Genomic DNA, 25,665 nt, shown 5'->3' with positions numbered 1-25,665 from the left:
TGTAGACAAAAGACAAGTATGAAATAGCATAATACATAAATTCTTTATTTATTAAAATTATCTTCAGTTGTAGAAGAAGTATCATAATTACCAAATTGTAATCGATTAGCATATTCAATATTCAAATATACCAGAACATATTAAGAATAAAGTTGCTTCTTGTTATTCTTTGTATACACGAGGATTTATCATCATTTGAGAGATAACAGCACAGATCAACAAACCATTTCTGGTCTCTCTGCTGTCATTACACACTGCGATTCTCCTTTGTTTAGACACTTTGGTTTACTGAGTGTTCTCTACATTCACATGTACACGCCTCTGGTGCTAGTACAATGACAGAGAGCACCCACTTCATGCTAACAAACTGTTTGACAGAGCTGTGCAGACAATTGTCTGTTGTGGCATGGTTTCTATGACTGGATGCCCTCCCTACTGCCAACTACTTAAGTTGTGCTTTTTATATGCCACTGGCATGGGTGTGTTTACACAGCACTAGCACGGCTGCTTTAAAAAGTGCATGGGCACTTTTTAAGTGGCACCAGCACCTGAAAACACAAGTCGCTCCCTAGAGCAGTGGAAGAATATTATTTTCTTGAACAAGTCATTCTTTACCTTATTTTCGACCACTGGCCGAGTATACGTGTGGAGACAGCCAAAAGAAGCATTTGATCCAGACTGCTAAACATGGAGGAAGATCTGTGATCATCTCCATGTCTAGTTAACTTACAACTTTCAGAGAATGATTTATAACAGACAATAAAATTATATGGTTTCTCTTCTGTATGAATACGTTTGTGTTGTAGCTAAAGCACTATTGACAGAGAATGATTTAACAAAGATACCACAGTGATAGGGTTTCTCTCCTCTGTGTGTACATTTGTATGAAGTCAAAGCATGACTGTCAAACAATAATTTAGCACAGATAACACAGCTTCCCTCCTGTATGAAAACATTTGTATTCAGTTAAGTCACTACTGTTAGAGAATGATTTACTACAGGTAGCATGATGGTATGGCTTCTCTCCTGTATGTTTGTATTTAGCTAACAGATGACTTTCACAGAATGATTTACCACAAATATCACAATGGTATGCTGTCTATCCTGTATGAATACGTTTGTGTTTACTTAAGTTACTATTCTGAGAGAATGATTTACCACAAATATCACAGTGATATGGCTTTTCCCCTGTGTGAATACGTTTGTGAGAAGTCAAGGTACAACTTGTAGAGAATGATTTACCACAGATATCACAGTGATATGGTTTCTCTCCTGTGTGAATACGTTTGTGTTCAGTTAAGTTATTACCTTGAGAGAATGATTTACCACAAATATCACAGTGATATGGCTTCTCGCCTGAATGAATACGTTTGTGTTTAGTAAAGTCACTACTTCTGCAGAATGATTTACCACAGATATCACAGTGAAGTGGCTTCTTCCCTGTATGAGTATGGTTGTGTCTAGTTAATGCACTACAATTAGAGAATGACGTACCACAAATATCACAGAGATATCTCTTTTCCTCTGTGTGAATACTTTTGTAATTAGCTAAGTGATTACTTACAGAGGATGAGTTATCACAGTGAAATGGTTGCTCTCCTGTATGAATATGCTTGTGTTTAGTCAAGACACTTCGTTGAGAGAATAATTTACCACAAATATCACAATGATATTGCTTCTCTACTGTATGAATATGCCTGTGTACAGCTAAGTTACTACTTTTACTAAATGATTTACCACAAATATCACAGCAATATGGCTTCTCTCCTGAATGAATACGTTTGTGAGAAGTGACGTGATAACTTCGAGAGAATGACTTGCCACAGATATCACAATGATATGGCTTCTCTCCTGTATGAATACGTATGTGTGTAGTTAAGACGATACTTTGAGAGAATGATTTACCACAGATATCACACTGATATGGCTTCTCCCCTGTATGAACACGTATGTGCCTAGTTAAGTCAATACTTCCAGTGAATGATTTATCACAGATGTTACAGTGATATGGTTTCTCCTTCTTATGAGTACATTTGTGAGTATTTAGGTGACCTTTCTGAGAGAAGGACTTTTTACAGATATCACAGTCATAGGGAAATTCCCTTTTCTCTTTTACCATGCTTTCAGGAAAAATCAATTTCTTAAATATCTCACTGTTTTCCATTATTATTCTTCTGAAATCAAAATGCATATATTTTCCTTCTTTGTTCTGATGATTTATTCCTTACAAAGGCTCCTACCACAGAATTTCTTTTGTCAATTTATGTTAAAAACATGTTGACTCATCAACTCTTCACTGCAGACTATGATGCAGAGAATGTTGCTAATAATTACAGATCAGAGCAAATATTTCAAAGGAATTCTGCTGAAGACTTATAGTAACTGTGTTATATATTTGCTCTGCATAATATTTTCCTTTGGTCTTCAAAAGATGATAAATACTGAGAATGTATCGTCTGTTATGCCAATGTCATTTGATATCCTGAAATAATAAAGAAACAACAGTCTAAGATAAAGAGGCTGCTTTAAAAATACGGATTCAACATTGGAAAATTTACATTTCTTTAGAGACAAACTTTAGAAATAAATTCTATTGTGTCTGGAGAGAATCATTTTCTTTTAGTGCCTTATAATTTAACACATTCACTGGTAAAGTTTCCACTCATTCACTTATTTATTTTTCTAAAATTTTTGTTGTGTCTTGCAACTTTTTCAATAGTTGTTGACTCTGTCTGTTATCCAAGCTACGTTAGAAATAAATATTTACCTAAAGAACCAAAACTTTTAAATTTATTAAAAATTTACATCACAGGATCTTGTGTTTTGCCTATACATTTGTAACCTGTAGCTATTCCTTCATATTGTGTAACATTTAGATCAAATCACAGATTAGTGGATCATAACATTCTTTTTTCTCCTGAAATGCAATTGTTTAACCTTGAGGTTGCTCAAGGCTAATCAATATTAACAAAAAATATGACTGGTGTGGCTGTGTGGTCAAGACGTTTTGGGTTCAGTCCCACTGTGTGGCAACTTGGGCAAGTCTCTTCTACTATAGACCAAGGTAAACCTATGTCTTGTGAATGAATTTCATAAACAAACATCACCAAATTATTTTGTTTTCAATCTTCCATGGAAACATCTCCTGATATGGGGAAATACGTTTTGCTTAGAAACAGAGATTAGCGACAAGAAGGGTATCAGGTGGTAAAAATTCTGTCTGAACCAAGCAAGCATAGAAAAGTGGCTGTTCAAATGATAATAATGATGACAATTATACATAATTTATAAACCAGCTTTTCTTAACAGGGAGATCTTTTGCACAATTTTGTCATCACTTCACTGTTCACCTTTCCATGCTCGAATGGGTCAAAACCTCACTTGTTTCCTAGCAACATAATAATTCTCTATTGCAGGACAGTGATACTCATTTGAAACTATCACACAATGTGAATACAGATATGCAGTCATATGCATTATATATATATATATATATATATATATATATATATATATATATATATATATGGTGAAGGGGAGCAGAACAAGGTGTTTTTACTGTATTTTTGACTTTCAGAACAAATACATTTTTTACAATTGTTCACAACCTTAGAAACACTATATCAGCTATATAGGGTTTCCAGCGAAAGTAAAGAATACATACACTCGGTGTTTAGGGTTCTTGTTACGCCGAAAACGGATGGTGTACGTATTCTTTACCTGCGCCGGGTTTCCGGGTATAAATTTGACAGTTCGCATAAAAATTTCTCATCCAAAAATAAATGTATTTGCTTTTAAAATTAAAAAATATATATATTAACTAACTTATGGCTGGGAGATGACAGTTCACTCAAAGTAGCCGCCCTCGGTTTCCAGAATGGCCTCAAGCGAGCTTCGAAACCAGATACACACTTCCCTTACTGTGTCCCTAGGAAAATCTTGCAACACCTCCTTGATCTTTGCCATCAAATCGGTCTTAGTTTTGCAGGCAGAGAGATTAGTGTCTTTCTCAACTGCGCCCCATACATAATAATCCATGGGACCATAATCGGGGGTATTAGGAGGTTCGAAATTGGATTTGTCTTGAGGCCATGGCGGAAGCTGAGTGCCGTTATTTTAAGTTAACTGTTGACTCCCAACCATAAACTAGTTGATATTTAAAAATTTTTCTTCAGATACTCCTCACTCTCATCTGAGAGGGGTTTTTCTTTCTGTTTCTCCTTTTTTTCCTTTATTGCCTTGCTAGAAATAGCAACCATATCTCGCATAAATCATGGACATCTCCCATCCAAAACAAACGAGAGAAACACAAAGAATCGAGTCGTCAAAAACTGAACGTCTCCAGTGTTAGAAGGTGAAACATTTTCGATGTTCAATACTTACGAAAATGTTTTATAGGTTAGAGATCTTATAACTATGTCTGGTAGTTCAGAAACGTATTATCAGCGGTAAAGTGATGACCCTTCGTCGAACATTCTGACGTTAAGATGAAATACGAGTACTAATAGTGCGCATGCGCATTTCTTATGAAATATTTCCGTCAACTAATTCGTGTTATTCCCCTTTATCTTTATACTGTCTGTATGTATCTTTTACCTTTTTGCCATTAAACTGTGGCCATGCTGGGGCACTGCCTGGAAGAATTTTTAGTCGAATGAATCGGCCCCAGCATTTTTTCTTTTTAAGCCTGGTACTTGTTCTTTCGGTTTCTTTTTGTCGAGCCTATACATTACAAGGACGTAAAAACAATAATATCGCTAGAAATAGCAACCATATCTCGCATAAATCATACACACACACACACGCATAGATAGTTATGGCCGGTCTATGGGGCTACCCTGGGTTTCATGTCCATACAGCGCTTAGCTCTAGAATGTTTCTTCATGTGTGTGTGTATATATATCTATATATAGTGGAGTCAACAAGAAGGGGTACAGTTGCTATCATTAACATATTTTGAGAAGCATTTAAAATCTAATAAAAAAAATAAATATATAGTAAATTGGGGAAGTGGTACTCAACAAAGAACAATGTGTAGGGTTGACGGAGGGGAAGTTTCAGTATAGAGCTCCCTCCATCATGAGAAATGAAAGGAGCAAGGAAGTGAGGCTTGTGTGAAAAGGTATGAAAGACAAAATAAAAAACTGGAATTTTTGGAAATACTTTATTTTCAGAATTGTAATTTCCTTTATATGAAAAACAGGAAATATTAAGAAAAAGAAGTCAACAGAAGAAACCATACAAACTACACTTTTCCTTTCTCTTCTCTCTGAATACATTTGTGCGCAGTTAAATTACTACATTTAGTAAATGATTTACCACAGACATTACAATAATATGGCTTCTCTCCTGTATGAGTACGTTTGTGTGAAGTTACACTATAACTTTGAGAGAATGATTTACCACAAATATCACACTGATATGGTCTTTCTCCTGAATGAAGACGTCTGTGTTTAGTTAAGTCATTATTTTGTGTGAATGATTTACCACAGATATCACAGTGATATGGTCTCTCTCCTGTATGAATACGTACATGTGCAGTTAAATGACTACTATCAGAGAATGATTTACCACAGACATCACAGTGATATGGCTTCTCTCCTGAATGAAGACGTTTGTGTTTTGTTAAGTCACTATTTTGAGAGAATGATTTACCACAGATATCACAATGATATGGCTTTTCTCCTGTATGAATACGTACATGTGCAGATAAAGCACTTTTTCGAGGGAATGGTTTACTACAAATATCACAGTGATATGGTTTCTCTCCTGAATGAAGACGTTTGTGTGCAGATACCTCACTACTGCTAGAAAATGATTTGCCACAGATATCACAATGATATGGCTTTTCTCCTGTATGAATACGTATGTGTGCAGTTAATTTACCATTTTGAATGAATGATTTACCACAGATATCACAATGATATGGCTTCTCTCCTGTATGAGTACGTTTGTGTGCAATTAATCTACCACTTTGAATGAATGATTTACCACAGATATCACAATGATATGGCTTTTCTCCTGTATGAGTACGTTTGTGTGAAGTCAAGGTATTACTCTGCGAGAATGATTTACCACAGATATCACAGTCATATGGCTTCTCTCCTGTATGAGTACGTTTGTGAGAAGTCAAGGTATTACCTTGCGAGAATGATTTACCACAAATATCACAATGATATGGCTTCTCTCCTGAATGAAAACGTTTGTGTGCAATCAATTTACCACTTTGAGTGAATGATTTACCACAGATATCACAGTGATATGGCTTCTCTCCTGTATGAGTACGCTTGTGTGAAGTCAAAGTACTACACTGAGAAAATGATTTACCACAGATATCACATTGATATGGTTTCTCTCCTGTATGAATATATTTGTGCGTAGTTAGGTTACATTTTTGAGAGAAAGACTTCCTACAGACATCACAGTCATATGACATCTTTCTCATATCTTTCATCATGCCTTCATGGGAAATCATTTCTTTAGGCGTCTCTATTATTTTTCTTCTCAAATCACAATGTATATATATTCTTCTTGCTTTTGTTATCTTTTATTTCTACAAATACTTCCACTCCCGTATTTCTACCCAATGTCACCTATAGCAACACCTATGTAAATTTATCCAAGATTACTCAGCACATAAACTCATCTTGTAGACATTCCTATCAGTGATGATCAGAAATTTTGCTAATAATCTCAGCATTTTTTTGAGCAAATATTTCTTAGGGTATCTACCAGTTTTATATATCTGCTCTGTATAAAATTTCCTTCAGTTTTTAAAAGATGATAAATGTTGAGAACATATCTTCTGTTCTGCCAATGTCATCTGATATTCTGAAATAATAAAGGAACAGCAATGTAAGATATAGAGGTTACTTTAAAAATACAGATTCAACAGAGGAAAATTTGCATTTCTATAAAGATAAACTTTAGAAATAAACATTCACCTGAATGACTGAGCTTTTTAATTTATAATTTACATCACAGAATCTTGTGTTTAGCTTCGATATTTGTAAACAACAGCTAAACCTTCACACTGTGTAATATTATTTCGATTAAACTAGAGAAGAGTGGTTAATAACATTCCTTTCTCTCAAGAAATATAATCTGAAGTTGTTCAGAGTAGCTATGGTTCAGTATACATATGATTAAAGACATTCCATCCATGATCATCCTGTTTTTTCTGTAGCTCTGTATATCTAGAACTACATCTTTAATATTTATAGCTAATATTTCAAATAGATAGTGTGGCCACATAGAGAGCTATGATCACAACGGGCTCATTCCATATGAATTCAAACAAAGTTAAAAAAATTTTCCACCTGACCAACTCAGGTGTAATACCTCTACATGCATAAGGTAATACCTCTAAATGCATAAGGAACACATGCATAATTTTACGGTTGAATTCCTAAGGGTTTCAAACATATGTTCTGCAAAAATGTCAATTTATACATATTTTGGTGCTGAATATCTAAACTAATCATAGTATTTCACTGAAATTGGCTACTCCAGGTAAACTGAAATAAGAATCTGCTACCAGAATTGTTCCATCTTCCTTCATTTTTGAATTATTGGCCTTTTCATGGGTGGAAATTAAAAAAAAGTCAACATTCAAGGATCTTCTATCTAATATAAGCAAAACTTTAATAAGTTTCTTCAATTTGAGAACTGTGTCTATGACAAAAATACTGATTATGTACAAGGCATAATATATTCAGAGGTCTCTGAAAATGGTTCTTGGTGAAAAAAATCATTTTTTGGGACAATTTTTGCCTTGCAAGTTCACCATGTGGGGAATTAAACAAGGGAATGAAACTTGTTCTTCAAAAATGTATATATCCAAACTTTATTTGTTCAAAATTTCAACTTGTTTCCTCGTCTTTTTAGCAGAATCACATAATCATCTGACAGAATCTAGGTAATATTATCTCCCACCCTCAGAATTGTAACCACCATCCCCTGGTATAACTGAATTCCTATTAGCGTTCTTTCTTTTCTTTAATTTTAAATAAGTGTATGTTGCACTCATATCAAATACTTAATTGCTTTATGTTTTCGTTATCTTCGTTTGAATTCTTGTGCTTTTATTCCCATTTCAAATCCTAATCTAATAACGCTGGCAGGAAATAAAATGAATAGCACGAAGATACATATATAATTAACTTAAACATCATCTTACAAGTTGTGATAATAAACCAGACTGCCTGGCTCTTTCTTCTCTCTTCCACTCGTGACATACTCACCAACTGCCTTGGTAGTTTGTGCAACAATGGAAATAAGTCAAATCTCGCACAAATCATAGACATCTCTCTTCCATAGCTAGAAATAGCAGCCAAATCTCGTGCGAATAATATACATCACTCATCCATAGCTAGAAATAGCAGCCAAATCTCGTGCGAATAATATATATCTCTCTTCCATAGCTAGAAATAGCAGCCAAATCTCGTGCGAATAATATATATCTCTCTTCCATAGCTAGAAATAGCAGCCAAATCTCGTGCGAATAATATACATCACTCATCCATAGCTAGAAATAGCAGCCAAATCTCGTGCGAATAATATATATCTCTCTTCCATAGCTAGAAATAGCAGCCAAATCTCGTGCGAATAATATATATCTCTCTTCCATAGCTAGAAATAGCAGCCAAATCTCACACAAATCAAAGACATCTCTTCCATAGCTAGAAATAGTAGCCAAATCTCGTGCAAATAATACACATCTCTCTTCTATAATCAGCAATAGCAGCCATATCTCGCATAAATGATGGACATCTCTCATTCAGAGCTAGAAATAGCGGCCAAAGCTCGTATAAATAATAAACATCTCTCATCCATATCCAAAAATAGCAACCAAATCTCGCACAAATCATGGGCATCGCTCTTCTATAGCTTGCAATAGCAGCCAAATCTTGCATAAATCATAGACATCTCTCTTTTGCAGCTAGAGACAGCAGCCAAATCTCGTACAAATCATGGACATCTCTTTTCCATAGCTAGAAATAGCAGCCAAATCAGGGATATCTCTCTTCCATAAAAGACAGAAGAGACACAAAGAATCAACATGTCAAAAACCGAACGTCTACAATGTTTAAGATAGAAGATTTTCGTTGTTTAATACTTACGTGAATTATTGATATGGACAGCGTTACTATAAACTGTGTGTGTGTTGGTTGAGATATGAATTAAAAGGAGATGAAGAGAAATTCATGCGACGAACATTTCTAATCTGATGCCAAGAAACGAAGGTACGTGTATTGCGCATGCGCATTTTCATATGTAATACTTTCAGCGAATAAGACTTGTTATCTCCCTTTATGTAGCATTCTATTCCAATTGAAATCTTTCTGTGTATTTATGACATCTGATTAAATGGTAATGGGTATCACTATGGATTTTTGAAAGTATCCAAAATGGACTGAAAAACGATGCTGAAGTGGAAAATTAAATAAAATAGATATTAAAACTTTTAAAAATATTTTATACGTCTGACGTTTTTCGTATGCCTTCCTACAAGTTATCAGCCCAAGAAAAACAGTAACAAGAGTGAGCTGCCGTGGTTCTTGTAACACAAACGCATGCGCACTAGATACATTTCCTTTTCCATCTTGACATTTGTTTAATTGTTGGTGGAACGAATTACCTCTCATTAACTTTTAATACATTTGTAATACATTTCTCAGCTATTACAAATGCACTTATAAGAACGTTATCCTTTATGAAATTTTTCCGTGAGTATTAAACAATGAAAATACTACATCTTTTATCTTAAATATTGTAGACGTTCAGTTTTTGACGTGGTGACTCTTTGTCTCGTTTCTCTTTTATGGGTGAGACATGTTTATGATTTGTGCAAGATTTAGCTGCTATTTCTAGCTATAGAAGAGAGATATCTATGATTTGTGCGAGATTTGGTGGCGCTTTTATTTTAAGCATGGCAGCTTAAATTTGATTTACTTTCGTTTTTACCTTAAATATGGTTTTGTTTTGTTTCGCTTATGCGTGACCGCTTAAATATGATTTAGTTTCGTTTTTAGCTTCAATATGATTTACTTTCATTTTGTTTATATTTAATGTTAACATTTACAATTTCAATATGAATTTTCCATCAGTGAGTAGCATAAATTGTTCGGATTTGATTATTAATTTAATGGATAATGAAAAAGCAATTGATTGGTGCAGACGCCATGGGCTCTTGCATAAGGAACGTATTTGCCCTTCATGTGGCTTAGAAAAATACGGTACTAGTAACACAACGGGGATCTTTTCCCTTTGAACGGCACATCGAGAAATTAATTTTTTGTAACTAAACACTTTCAAACTTCGGACACTGGTAGAATGTGTCATATAAAACATCTTTTACTCTTAGTGGTGTTGAGAAAAGTTTATATTTTCAAAGTTATTTCGTGTTAAACTTGTATTTCGGTAATTTCATCTAATCAATGAAGTGTATTCAGCTGAATAAATTCACTGGACCAACAGTGAGAAATTAATGCTAAATAGCAATTGATTTGGTTAAGTTGTGAAATATCTATGTGAACAATGACCTCTGGTATAAAGAAAAGGTAGCACATAGAGCCAACACACTGGACTCCATAAATGTCTACAAAAATGCTAAAGTAAGTTATGTTATTTAACTTTTACCCACTCTATATATTTACCACTCTCTTTCTCACTCTTTATATATGTGTATAATATGTATATATGTGTTGAATCTGTAATTTTTAAGTAGCTTCTGCATCTTACACTGTGTTTTTTTTAATAATTTCAGAATATCAAATGACATTGGGATAAGTGAAGATACATTCTCAATATTTATCATGTTTTGAAGACAAAGAAAATGCTATCGAAAGCAGATATATAATACCATTTTTATAAACTTATGATAGCATTCCAGTGCAATATATGCTCTGACCTGTGATTATTACTGAAATTCCCATGCATTTCTGACTGGAGTGTCTACAAAATGAATTTGTGTGCAAATTAAAATTAGATAAATTGAGAAAGGAGTTCTAAGACAAAGGTAACACTGAACAGAAATACAGTGATTGAAATATTGGCAAGGCATAACTATAAGAACAAACTAAAGAAATATATATATATATATATATATACACACACACATATATGTATAAATAGAGAGAGAGAGAGAGAGAGATTTGAAAAGAAAAATTATGGAAAAATGTGAGAAACTTGAGGAATTGATATTACCTGAAGACATGATGAAAGAAACAAGTAATTTGTCCTATGACTGTGATAAGACATTCTCTCTAAAAGATAACTTGACTAAACACAAACATATTCATACAGGAGAGAAACCATATTGTTGTGATGTCTGTGGTAAATCTTTCTCTGGAAGTACTGCCCTGACAATACATATACGTATTCATACAGGAGAGAAACCATATCACTGTAATGTCTGTGACAAATCATTTTCTCAAAATATTGACTTAAATAAGCACATTCGTATTCATACTGGGGAGAAGCCATATCACTGTGATATCTGTGGTAAATCATTCTCTCAAAGTGCTGTCTTAATTACACACAAACGTGTTCATACGGGAGAGAAGCCATATCACTGTGATGACTGTGGTAAATTATTCTCTCGAAGTTATCACTTGACTTCTCACAAACGTATTCATTCAGGGGAGAAGCCATATAGCTGTGATATCTGTAGTAAATCATTCTCTGAAAGTAGTGTTTTAACCAAACACAAACGCATTCATACTGTAAAAAAGCCATATCAGTGTGATATCTGTGGTAAATCATTCTCTGTAAGTAGTTACTTGAGTAAACACAAGCATATTCATACAGGAGAGAAGCCATTTCACTGTGATATCTGTGGTAAATCTTTCTCTGCAAACAGTGATTTAACTAGGCACAAAGTTATTCATACAGGTGAGAAGCCATTTCAATGTGATGTCTGTGGCAAATCATTCTCACAAAGTTATAACTTAACTTCTCACAAACATATTCATACAGGTGACAAGCCACATCACTGTGATATCTGTGGTAAATCATTCTCTGCAAGTAGTAACTTAATTTCTCACAAACGTATCCATACAGGTGAAAAGCCGTATGTCTGTGATATCTGTAGTAAATCATTCTCTGTAAGTAGTGCTTTAACTTTACACAAACGCATTCATACAGGAGAGAAGCCATATCATTGTGATATCTGTGGTAAATCTTTCTCTGAAAGTCGTAAGTTAAATAAACACATATCTACTCATGTATAAGGGTAACCGTGTGCCTTTTAGCCATGCCAATAACAAATCCACTCAATATGTCTCCCATTTTTTAGGTTGTTTGAGATTTACTGATGCCAACCCCTTTTTATTTACTTCTTACAGTATGCCAGGACATGATTTACTCTCAAAATTTCTTTTACAAAAAGTAAGAATAAAGACATCTATAACTACAAATGTTTTTAGATAAGAAAGGAGTTTGATAACAGCCTCCCAACACTATATTTTATATCACTACAACCATGTATACATTGGTGAGATAACATACCAATGTAGTATTTTTAATAAAAGTAATTTCTTCTAGACTTTGAATTTGTTGTTTTGAAACCTTATCAAGGAAGAAAATATTTTCAGGGATAATAAGCATCAATTACTTCAGAAAAAGAAGTGAAATATAGACAAGCAACAACTAGTGAATATGGTTATAGGCTTTATTCATCATGACTCCTCATGAATCAATTTTTTTCAGAACATCAATGCATATATATATATATATATATATATATTATGAGTATGTTTATTTTATCATTGTAGGTAAATAGTTGCAAATTGAAGTGATATCACTGTGCAGTTATTGTGTTAGCAATAAATACAGAAATTATAAAAGGAAGTATTACCTTGCTTCTATGATAAGAAACATTGTTGTTATCATTTAACATCTGCTTTCCATGCTGGCATGGGCTGGACAGTTTGACAAGGAACTGGTGAGCTGCAGTACTATATCGTTGACATGATTTCTACAACTGGATACCCTTTTTAACATCAACAACAATATAGAATGTACTTTGTGCTTTTTTTCATGCTATAGAGACTTGTGAGGTTGCTATGTAACTTGCAAAACAGAAGAGAACAGAAAAAAAGAAAAGGCTTCTACTACTAAGAAGTATTTTGGAGAGGATGGTGGAGGTGGATACTGTATGCCAGGTTTTGAAAGTCTGAAGTCTGATAGAGAGACAAGCACAGATGTCTTGCTATAGAGGAAATAAGAGGAAGGTAATGATGGGGTACTAGAGCAGACTCTGAAGGAGAAAGAAGGTGAGCATAAGAGAATACATGGATGGTGGGAAGGGATGAGAGGGTGGGTTTTTAATAAGAATGTTAGGGAGAATGAGCTGGTAGAGTTTAATGTAGGGAGTGATGAATAAGGGTAAGGGTGGAAATACTTGTATGTGGAAGGTGGGAGAAAATAGGAGTAGCTCAGGGAGGAGAATAAAAGAGAATGATTTGCAAGGTGTAGGATGAGTGGAGAGGGAAATGTATAGGGTAGATAATAGGCTATAACAGGGAAATGTATAGGGTAGATAACAGGTCATGATGCTAGATATGGGAGGGTGCAGATAAGGGAAGGAGAGAGAGAGAGAGAGAGAGCTGTGGTTGGATGCATAGAAAGGTGGTAATTGATTGAAATAGTGTGGGCAGGGATGGAAGTAGTTTTGGGGTGGGGGTCATTTGGGAAGGAATAGGATGTAATATGTGCTAGTGACTTTCAGCGCAGACGACATCTTCTCAAAACTTCGAAAAGTAAACGAGACAAGATGCAACAAACAATAAAGGTAAGCATTTTATCTTGTTTTTCTTTTTTTACAGAATTTGTCAAATTTTGTTCCTTCTCATTTCAAAGGAATTGTTTTTTTTTTCATGAGTATAAAACCTATACAGCTTATTTACGATTTCAAAGTAAATACATCAAATTGAGAAGACTTGGAACCTATAACTGAGTAAAATGAACGCTGCTTCAGTTTGTGTAAAGTAATTTTTATTTCGATGAACTGTTTCATGAAACATGGAAGAATGGAAGAAGATATCATTAACACAAACAGAGATTGGTTTGTGTGTATATGTTTATGCATATATATAGATACAAATATATATGTATATATACATTATATAAATCTGTATGTGTACGCAAATATCTATATCTATGCGTATACACACAGACACACACACATATTTATGTATGTATGTAGGTAGACAGACAGACTTTCGGAATTGTAGGCTCACATAAAGTTGGAATATCTCAGTAAAGCTTGAGATTTTTCACACATTTTATTATAGAAAAAAATAACGATGAGAAAACTTAAAAACAATTTTTGTTTTTCAATCTAAGCTTTTTAAACATTTACACAGGTCACATCGTCATCGATTTGGAACAGCAACCTTCAATAAATTGATATTTTTCTTCTTTTACTTAATTTTTGTTCATTTTCAATGTTATTATCATATTACTAAATATGTCTGGAAAATTTATTTCTTCAAAATTTCATTAATATTATATAAAATTTCCATAAGTTAAGGGGAAAATATTCAGTGTGGCATGAAATGGTAGATATACCATTTCTCTCTCCTTCTGTCTGTCTGTCTCTCATTCTCATGCATACATACAAATATAGATAAATACGTATATAAGAGGGGATGCTGAAAGGTTTAAAGGGCATCGAAAAAAAGGCCTAAAGGGAGGTTCAAAATTCTGAGATCTTTTACAGATTTTAGAAAAACTTAATATACCTATGTCAGATTTTCTGGGGCATATAAGTCTAACTTTGGGGTTAGTTAGGAAGCTTCCCTTATGATCCTTCAGAGTAATTCTGGATGCCTTTTCTAATGCTAAACACCCCAAGAGTGTAGTGGGTGTCTTTTACATGTCAAAACCACTGGCCACGACTACAATTTCACCTGACTTGACATGTCTTCTTAAGCACAGTAAGTTCGTCAAAGGTCTTGATCGACTCAACATCTAAAGATCATGCTTCACCACCTCGTCCCATGTCTTCTTGGGTTTTAATTAATTACAACGGTAATAATAAAATAAATAATAATTATATACATCTCCAGAGTGATGGACATTTGGGGAAGGACTTGAGAAGGGTGAATTGAATTCATAGGGTGTACAATGAAGCTGATTTCAAATTTCTTTTCATGGGTTTGACAGGAGCTGGCACCCAGAGAACTACACTTGGCCCTGTTGCCTGCTTTGGCATGGTTTCTACAGCTGGATGCCTTTCTTAATGCCAACCACTTTACAGAGAGTTTGGATGCTCTTTATGTAGCACCACCATCAGCAGGGTCACCAAGCAACTTGTTAGACAAAAACCCTGTAACTAGGAAAGGGAGTGATACTTAAGGAGGTAGTTTTACGCATGTTGAGATGTTAAATAAAGTAAAGGGCAATTGGACACCCCAGCAGAAAAAGAAAGAAGAATGCTAGAGAGAGAGATGAGATATAGTGTGTGCGTGAGAGAGAAAGCAGAAGTTGGTGACAGAGATGCATGGAGACACCCATAAGGTACAGAGGGGAAGTGACTGTAGCAAGGGATGGTGTGAGAAATTGGAGTGACTAGAGTGTAGCTATGGTAGATATGTGAGGGCATAGTGAGTGTATGGGTAAGAATATTAGGGAGTATGAAGAGGCCAGCAGCAGGTGGGGGAAAATGGGCCATGGGGTAAAAGTTGTGTCATGACCATAAGGACTTGGTTGTATGTATGCCACAGTTTTACTTAGCATGATGTGTCTTCCAAAGCGCAGCAAATCACCAGATGTCTCTGTCCCTTGTCATCTTCCCAGTGAGAATCAACATCTGAAGATTATCTCTCATATCTTCCTCTTCCAAAGGTTCTCTCCACAATTAGAGATAGGCACTCCTTTATGCAGTTTTCCTCATCCACACATATCACACAACCATACTAACACAATCTTCTCTCTTGCAAACTACATCTGATGCCTCATACCCAATTTTTCTCTTAAAACATTTATGCTGTCATGCATGCACACTGACACTGCTCATCCAGCGAAACATTCTGGATTTCTTTCTTTCAAGCATTACACAGCCCACAACTTTCTGCTACAGAGTGTAGCTGGTTATACACAGACATTATACAATCTACCTTTAACTCTGAGAGAGAGGCCCTTTTCATACCAAACAAGGTAATAACTCTCCGAACTTTGCCTGGCTGGCAGTGCATCGTCTTCCACTGCCAACTTGGTTGCCTAGGTAACAGAAGCTACTACTTCTAACGACACTTTGGACATTTGAAGAAGTCTATTTCTTGTACATTCTTAATGTTTATTATACTAGCACATCTGTCACACACAAAAATTCCTTTCTGTTAACCTTCCAGTGATACTGTTTCAGCTCTTTTCTCCATAGCTCACACAGTATGGAATTTCTGCCAAAACATTTTCTACATATCAATCAAGGACATCTCCTTCAAGAGATTAGGAATTTGTCTGCTTTCCTACTTGCTAGGACTTTGGTCTTTCGTAAATTAACTCAAAGCACCTTGATACCAGGCGTTGTGTCCGCACTTAAAATTTGTTCTGACTCGAGTAAAGAGTTAGCTATAAGAACAAGGTCACAGACATAGACGAGCTCCCAAGGGCATTCAGCCTTAAATTCCTGTTATGGCCTGAAGAACTATGATAAATAAGAGGGAGCTGAGAAATGATCCTTGGTGGCCTCCTACCTGTACACTAAATTCAGTGCTATACTCTTTGCCAACTTTTACCTTACTGACATTATCCAAGTACATAGCTTGTATGGTACTCACCAACCACTCATCTCTTCCCAGCTTCCACATTGACTACCAGATAAGGGAGTGAGGTACCCTGTCAACAGCTTTCTCCATGTTGATAAAAGGTTTATCTGTCGCTAAATTCTTTTCAAGCATATGACCCTGACAAAAACAGGGTGGAGTTCAGAAGGATCTCAATCTCCTTGGAAAACTTTTTTCCTTAATTTTATGAAGATAATTGTAATCTAGACCCTTGAAAACTTAAATCAGCTAAGTTTAATTTAAAAAACAGTTCTTCAGAAAGTTAAAAGAAAACAGTTTGTTGTAGGGCCCTAAACCATAGTTATGCCACAAGTGTTTTTGTGGTGTCTTCCATTTTGAACTGGAAGTCATTGTTTATATATTTGACAAATTTACTGCATTCCTGTGTCTTAAAAAGGCATAACTGTTAACATTTAATGAGTGAAGTAGTTAAAATTTAATAATGTATACAGTAAATCAGGGAAGTGATATTCAACAAAGAGCCAGGTGTAAGGTTGCCAGGAGGAGTAATTTCAGTATAGAGGTCCCCTACATCATGGGAAATGAAATGGGAATGGAAGCTAGAGATAGAGCTGTAAGAAAGTTTAAAAACAAAAACAAAATTTTTGGAATTGTAATGTTAATTACACGAAACACAGTAATATAAAAAAAAAAAAAAGGATGTTTATTACAAAAGAACCCATACAAACTAGCCTTTTTGCTTTCTCCCCTGTATGAACGTTTGTGTGCAGTTAATTTATTGTTTTCACTGAATGATTTACCAGTGAAATGGCTTCACCTTTGTATGAAGTGAAGGCATAATGGTCAGACAATGATTTAGTAGACATCACTTTGATATTATTTCTCTCTGGAGTGAATGTGCTTGTGTCTAGGAAGTCACTATTTATAGAGAATGGCATAAATGATTTATCACAATGTTATGCTCTCTCTCCTGCATGAATATGTTTGTGCATAATTAGTTTACCACTTTCATTAAATAATTTGCCACAGATATCACAATGATATGGCTTTTCGCCTGTACGAATACGTTTATGTGTAGATAAGTGACTTCTTTGAGAGAATGAGTTACCACAGATTTCAGTGATGTGGTTTTTCGCCTGTGTGAATACGTTTATGTTTAGTTAAAGTATTACTCTTATTGAAGGATTTACCACAGACATCACAATGATATGGTCTCTCTCCTGTATGAATACGTATATGTGTAGATAAGTGACTTCTTTGAGAGAATGAGTTACCACAGATTTCACAGTGAAATGGTTTTTCGCCTGTGTGAATACGTTTATGTTTAGTTAAAGTATTATTCTTATTGAAGGATTTACCACAGACATCACAATGATATGGCTTGTCTCCTGAATGAAGACGTTTGTGTTCAGTTAAAGAACTGCGGAGAGCGAATGATTTGTCACAGATGTCACAATGATATGGCTTGTCTCCTGAATGAAGACGTTTGTGTTCAGTTAAAGAACTGCGGAGAGTGAATGATTTGTCACAGATTTCACAATCATATGATTTGTCTCCTGAATGAAGACCTCTGTGTTTAGTTAAAGTACTATTTACAGTGAATGATTTACCACAGATATCACAATGATAAGGCTTCTCGCCTGTATGACTACGTTTATGTACAATTAAGTGACCACTGTTAGAGAATGATTTACCACAGATATCACAATGATATGGTCGCTCTCCTGTATGGATACGTTTGTGTGTAGTTAAGCTGCCATTTTCAGTGAATGATTTACCACAGATATCACAATGATAAGGCTTCTCGCCTGTATGAATACGTTTATGTATAGCTATGTGACTCCTTTTAGAGAATGATTTACCACAGATATCACAATATGGTCGCTCTCCTGTATGGATACGTTTGTGTGTAGTTAAGCTGCCATTTTCAGTGAATGATTTACCACAGATATCACAATGATAAGGCTTCTCGCCTGTATGAATACGTTTATGTATAGCTATGTGACTCCTTTTAGAGAATGATTTACCACAGATATCACAATATGGTCGCTCTCCTGTATGGATACGTTTGTGTGTAGTTAAGCTGCCATTTTCAGTGAATGATTTGCCACAGATTTCACAGTGAAATGGTTTTTCGCCTGTGTGAATACGTTTATGTTTAGTTAAAGTATCACTCTTATTGAAGGATTTACCACAGATATCACAATGATATGGTCTCTCTCCTGTATGAATACGTTTGTGTTCATTTAAAGAACTGCGGAGAGTGAATGATTTGTTACAGACATCACACTGATATGGCCTCTCTCCTGAATGATGACGTTTGTGTGAAGTTAAAGCACTTTTGACAGTGAATGATTTGTCACAAATATCACAGTGAAATGGTTTTTCGCCTGTGTGAATACGTTTATGTTTAGTTAAAGTATTACTCTTATTGAAGGATTTACCACAGATATCACAATGATATGGATTCTCACCTGTATGAATACGTTTGTGTCTAGTTAAGTTGCCATTTTGAGAGAATGATTTTCCACAGATATCACAATGATATGGAGTCTCTCCTGTATGACTATGTTTGTGTTCATTTAAGTGGCTATTTCGAGAGAATGATTGACCACAGATATCACAATGATATGGTTTCTCACCTGTATGAATACCTTTGTGTCTAGTTAAGTCGCCCTTTCGAGAGAATGATTTTCCACAGACATCACAGTCATATGACAACTTTCGTCTCTCTTTTATCTTGTCTTCATGGGAAATCAATTCTTTAAGCTTTTCACTGTTTTCCATTATTCTTCTTCTCAAATCACACTATAAATATACTTTCCTTGTTTTTCTTCTGATCGTTTGATCTTAGAAATACTTCCACTTCTGTATTTCTGTCCACTGCTTCCTTTCTCTAGCAACACTTACGTAGATGTATCAAAGTTTACTCAGCACACAAACTCATCTTCTTAGTACTCCAATCAGTGAAGTGCAAATATCTTGTAACAATATCAGATTAGAACAAATATTTCACAGAAACCACAGCACATTCATAGAAAGTGTTGTATATCTGTTTTGTATATCATTTTCTTTCCGTTTCAAAAGATGATAAATATTGAGAATGTATCGTCTGTTATGCCAATGTCATCTGATATTCTGAAATAATAAAGAAACAACAGTTTAGATATAGCAGCTGCTTTCAAAGTACAGATTCAACAGTGCAAAATTTAGAACATTTCTATAGAGATAAATCTTAGAAATAAACATTTACCTGAACAACTGTACTTTTTAATGTCTTAAAATTTACATCACAGAATCTCGTGTATAGCTTACATAATTGTAAACCACAGCTACACCTTCACATTGTATATTATTTAGATTAAACTAGAAAACAGTGGACAATAACAATCTTCTTTCTCCAGACATATAATATGACATTGGTGTTTGGCCTGAAGACAACCCTAACTGAGCAGAAATATGATTAAAGACATTCCATCTATGAACATTTTGTCCTTCTCTCAAGCATTGTATATCTAGGACTACATCATCCAATAGTCTTCAATATTCTCAAAGGTGAAATTAAAGGGAGATATGCTATTATTTCTAGCAGATCATGTGATAACAGAGAGAGAGCTATGATCATAATCAGGTTGTTTACACAGGACCTACAACTTTTATGATAGATTCAACAAAAATAAACATTGATGAATGAAGAAAAGACAATTAAATGAGAAAAACACAAAACAAGCATTCACAAAAAATACAACTGGCCTGACAGTTTTTAATAAGTGTGATTTGGGATTGAGTCCCACAGTGTAGCACCTTATACTTTAGCATCAGTGCAACCAAAGCTCTATGAGTGGATCTGGTAAATGAAAACTGAAAGAATCCTTTTACGCACGTGTGTGTGTGTGTGTTCTTGTTCCCACATCCCATGATAGATGTAAACAAGCATCAAAATGTCATTTGATTCCCATTTTCCATGAAAGCATGTCTTGACATGGATGAATATTACCTTGCTTGGGAGGTGACAGTAAGGACACCTCGCTCAAACTTCTGCCTCTATGAATTCTGACTGAGCCAGGCAAGCATGGAAAAGGTGCCTTTTTAAATCATAAGATGACTTAATTATATTTCATTTATGGAGGGGTTTCTCTCAGCATGGACTTCTTTTGCAGAATGTTATCATTGTCATCATCACTGTTTTCCTGGACATGGGTTACACAGAAGATTGGAAGAGTATGAGAAACAGCAGCTATTGAAAGCAGCGCCACTGTTACTTCCTGAGTGTGCAAATCTGGGGACAGAAATGTCGCTGTTATGATGCTCTGTATTGCCACATCAGAAATGTTTTGGCTTTTCTCCAACATCAGGTTCACCACTTTAGAGTTCGAGATGGCATATTAGGGAATCAAGACAGGCATGCCTGTATTGTTCATTTCATGAATATATTTCTATGGGGAGAAAATTTCAATTCACCCACCCACCTCTCCATTTCTTCATTTTTCACTTTTACTGGAAATTTTTTTTTTTTGCAAAATACACACAAAAATATAGAGATTATGATGCTGAAAATAAATTGTTTGTAAAATTTCAATTAAAAAAAAAAATTCCCTCTCCTCACGATTCTATGGCCTTGGCCTTCAAGCAAGCTATTCACATGCTAGAAATAACAGCCAAATCTCACAAAACCGCGATAACATAATGAAAGAAACATTTTTTTATGTAGTGTTTTTGGTACCGAAACACTTTCAAACTTTGAATACTTGTATATTTTGTGTTATAGAACAGATAAAAAATTTTGTATTCTAAGTTATTTCATGTAAAAAAATTGTCGTATTTCAGTAATTTCAACCAATCACTGACGTCTATTGAGGTGAAAACAATTACGCCGTGGAATGTAAACAACGGTGTTACGGGATTTTTTCCCTTGAATAAAATTAGTGCCGTTGTTTGTCAACAAAAACTATCCGTTGTCAACAACTATCAGTGGTATATATTTCGTTTGTCACTGTTATTTATGACATCGTTTGTACTGGTTTTAGCTTTAGGGTTTTAGGGTTAGTGTTCGGGTTAGTTTTAGGATTACGATTAGGGTTATGATTATTTTTGCCATAACCTTAACTCTAACCCTAAAACCCTTACTAGGGAATAATGATATAATTAAACAGGGAATAACACTTGACACCGAACAGCAGTAACTGTATTCAGCTGAATAGACGTCAGTGATTGGTTGAAATTACAGAAATACGACAACTTTAACATGAAATAACTTGCGATGTACAATTTTTTGTTAAGAAGGTTAAGAGAAGAAGTTGTTTTATATGACACATTCTACCAGTGTCCCAAGTTTGAAAGTGTTTCGTTAAGAAAACAAGTGTTGCCCGTCAAACCAGAAAGATCCCAATCTACTCACCTATCTACAAAGAGTAATTTCCTGCAGTGAAATTAAAGTTTTTTTGGAAAGTTACAAAAAATATGAGTTTTGTCGAGAAGTGTGTTCGGGGAAGCCGCGCCAGTGGACTGTAGGGGGGATAAATTTTCACAATGTGTTTGAGAAATGTATAGAAATTTTAGAAGTTTGTCTTTGCAGTAAATCCATACATTTTTCGATACATCAATTCATCGACACGGGACCATTTCATATCGCCCAATGATCGAGTCGCATACTTTAGCCGTCTTTTGATACGGGACCAATAGGCCTTAATGTGGTTTGTGCAAACACAATTTTCAGGGTCCACGAAATTCTGCGAATGGTTAACTGTTCGTGAATGTAACCCAGCTGTTGTAAGTTCCTGTAGCTGGCCCATTTGTTTGTATGTATTACAGTACCAGGCAACACATTTTCTATTACCACAGCTTCTAGTGTTGCTGCACTTCTGTTGAGTACATGCTGTAGAAATACTTTTTTCACAGTGGTGTCATAGCACCCCACAACCCAGGTTTGATGGCCTATCCTCCCTACGTTGCTCTTCCTTTTGAAGAGCAAACTCATCTATTTCTACTTCATGACCTGGACCACCAAGCGGAGCTTTGTCTTGAAGCATCTTCCCCGATCACACTTCTCGACAAAACTCATACCACTGGATTGCGGTTTTGTTATCTACTCCGGTATATAAAGCCGCATTAGATATAAGTGCTTCGAACATGAAATGGAAGACAATGGGAAATATATTCTGTAAGGAGAACTTTGACTTTTCCATAAAAGTCTTTGTCCTTATAGAAATATTTTCCTCACAATTTCCGCATCGCTACACAAATCCATCCACCGATCTGGCCGACGTCTTCAAAGTCATATCACGCGTGCAAACACACGTTTTACTGGTGGCAATAATGCCGTTTGTTTTCAAAAAAATCCTTTATTTTCTCTAGAGCAAGCTTCAAGTGGCGTACACATTTTCAGTTTCACGAACACACGATGATTTGCGCTGCTCAAATGATTCTCTTTTAGGGTTGTGCACACGTACGCAAAAGGGAACAATTTGACCGTTGGAATCATGGTCAAATGATTGCCTTCGACACAAAATTCCCTTCGTTTTGCGTTGGTCGCAAAACAAACTGATGTCGGACCACGGTATTCCCATTTCAAAGTGAATACAGTAACTACAGTACATACCATCTCAGTTGAATGTTACTGGGAAAATGCAAAACGCATATTGAAGAGTATGTTTACACATATTTACATATGTAGAGGGTTCTTTTTTATATCATGGATGCCACTGACTTGTGCGTGCGTACGTCCGTCCACTGACTAGCGTAGAGAGGCGCATCCACTGACTAGGGTTCACTCTTCTTAAGTAGTACTGAATGTTGTCTCCAGCTTTTCCTAAGTAGTACTGAATGTTGTCTCCAGCTTTTCCTAATTGAATGATAGTCCACGATTATTCTAAGATTGTTATGTTATTTTGTTGGGATTAATCCACCTTTAAAGTGAAAAAAACAAAACCGACGTATACGACAGGTGTGTAAAATATATTTGTGTACTTTTTCTGTTTATTCTTAATCTTCCTGTTTTTGCAAGATTGAAAAAAAAGTTTCGGAAAGCTAACATTTAAAAATTCTTCGGGAAGCGACACTGTGATAGTTTCTATATTTAACCGTGCGTGTATATTCCTATTTTTGCTCCTGTTCTCTTCTACTTCTCTACTAGAAACATTTACTTTGGAATTTACTTCTATTGAGAAAAAAAAAATCGTGTGCATGTGATTTTGAACGAAAGTTTTCTTATGACGGTTTCTCTTTATTGTCTAGAAATCTACGGATGCACATAATAGAGAAAAATTAAACAAATATGGACGACTTGCTCCGAAACACCACCGAGAGGGGAACGCTTCTCAAAAATAACCTGCAGTTGTTTCCTTCAAAATTCCTACATGCACGATATGTACATACATCAAGGTATTATTTGTAGAAAATTTCACGAAAAATATTCATTTTCCTGGAAGTTAAGAGGAATTTAAGTAGACTCCGTTGGAATTTCCGAAAATTGTCCCGGATTCTACATAGTAAATACTATATGCATAGAAAATTTCATTAAAAAATATTCATTTTTCTGAAAGTTATGACCTCCCAAAGTCTGGGTGGTAAAACCCTGTAGTTATGCCTTTCGAGTTAGGGTTATGTAGATGCGTCGGGACCTCTGTATTTAAGTAGTACGGAGACAGTGACCAAATCTCGCACAAATTATAAACATCTTCATTCATGAAAGATTGAAGAGAAACAAAGAATCGACGCGCCAAAACCGAACGTCTACAAAATTAAAAACTATTTTCGAAGTTTAATACTTACGGAAATGTTCTTCTTTATAAAGGATAGAATTGTTACAAGCGTGAGTGTAGTGGTTGAGAAATGTATTACTAATGTGCATTATAAATATTATAAATGTATTAAATGTTGATAAAAAGAATTTCAAGCAAACAACAATATTCGCATGTCAGAAACGGAAGTAGGATAGCGCGCATGCGATATTTTGATACACGCTACTTCTGTCACTTGACACCTGTTACCCCCCTTTGCAAGCCCTATATTGCAAAAGAAGGTGTGTGTGTGAGAGAGAGAGAGAGAGAGAGAGTGTGTGTGTGTAATACACTAATAATCCTTTCTACTAGAAGCACAAAGCCTCATATTTGAAGGAAGGGGTTTAGTCGAATATATCGACCCTAGTGCGTAACTGGAACTAATTTAATCGACTTCGAAAGGATGAAAGGCAAAGTTGACCTCGGCGGAATTTGAACTCAGAACGTGGTGGCAGACGAAATAACGTTATGCATTTCGTCCAGCGTGCTAACGTTTCTTATTTCTTTATTGCCCACAAGGGGCTACACATAGAGGGGACAAACAAAGGGATTAAGTCGGTTACATCAACCCGAGTGCTTAATTGGTACTTAATTTATCGACCCCGAAAGGGGCCTGTGTGTTTTTTGCACTCCGTTTATCATTTTGTCCACGTTTTTTTTGCTACGTCCTGTAACCAGATATGCATCTATATATACATGTAGATGTAGGTATGTACATACATATATGTATATATGCATATACTCATATATTTGTATTATATATATATATATGAATGAGAGGTACTGATATACAGAAGAACCAAGGTGACAGGTAACGCTATATAAATGCTATAGAAGGACCGTATTTAAACTCTCGGTTCCATGCGAGTGCTCATATATATGTGTGTTTCTTCCCCCACCCTTGACAACCGATGCTGATGTGTTTACGTCCCCGTAACGTAGCGGTTTGGCAATGGGATACGATAGAATAAGAATTGAATAAGTCCTGGGGTCGGTTTGTTCAACTCAAGGCGATGCTCCAGCATAGCTGCAGTCAAATGACTGAAACAAGCGGAAGAATATTCTTTCATTCTTTTACTTGTTTCAGTCACTTGACCGTGGCCATGCTGGAGCACCGCCTTTAGTCGAACAGA

At 35.4% G+C, this 25,665-nt stretch overlaps 3 protein-coding genes across 4 annotated transcripts; 1 reads left to right on the top strand and 2 right to left on the bottom strand.

The window, feature by feature from the left end:
* Nucleotides 1-19: 19 nt before the first annotated feature.
* Nucleotides 20-5,029, bottom strand: LOC128251170 (uncharacterized). The gene is made up of 2 exons (XM_052977686.2): nt 4,384-5,029; nt 20-2,482 (listed from the first exon to the last, which is right to left on the bottom strand). The coding sequence occupies exon 2, from the start codon at nt 2,189-2,191 to the stop codon at nt 1,100-1,102; it is 1,092 nt and encodes a 363-aa protein (XP_052833646.1). The 5' UTR covers nt 2,192-2,482; nt 4,384-5,029; the 3' UTR covers nt 20-1,099.
* Nucleotides 5,030-5,150: 121 nt separating this feature from the next.
* On the bottom strand, nt 5,151-24,727 carry LOC106873065 (uncharacterized). Its single transcript, XM_052977789.2, has 3 exons — nt 24,525-24,727; nt 17,891-19,892; nt 5,151-6,357 (listed from the first exon to the last, which is right to left on the bottom strand). Exons 2-3 carry the CDS (start codon nt 19,539-19,541, stop codon nt 5,246-5,248), a joined length of 2,763 nt encoding a protein of 920 aa, XP_052833749.2. The 5' UTR covers nt 19,542-19,892; nt 24,525-24,727; the 3' UTR covers nt 5,151-5,245.
* Nucleotides 8,876-12,547, top strand: LOC106873071 (uncharacterized). Of its 2 annotated transcripts, none has more exons than XM_089344527.1 (2): nt 8,876-9,245; nt 10,769-12,547. In XM_089344527.1, exon 2 carries the CDS (start codon nt 11,172-11,174, stop codon nt 12,231-12,233), a length of 1,062 nt encoding a protein of 353 aa, XP_089200653.1. In that variant the 5' UTR covers nt 8,876-9,245; nt 10,769-11,171; the 3' UTR covers nt 12,234-12,547. The 2 variants fall into 2 exon arrangements, with proteins under 2 accessions (XP_089200653.1, XP_089200652.1); XM_089344526.1 differs by having other exon boundaries at nt 8,876-9,728.
* Nucleotides 24,728-25,665: the final 938 nt, after the last annotated feature.

The sequence above is a fragment of the Octopus bimaculoides genome, chromosome 28 (assembly GCF_046866305.1).
Source record: "Octopus bimaculoides isolate indiv1 chromosome 28, ASM4686630v1, whole genome shotgun sequence".
Classification (NCBI taxonomy): Eukaryota; Metazoa; Mollusca; class Cephalopoda; order Octopoda; family Octopodidae; genus Octopus; species Octopus bimaculoides.
This window is presented reverse-complemented; position numbering and strand designations above follow the sequence as displayed.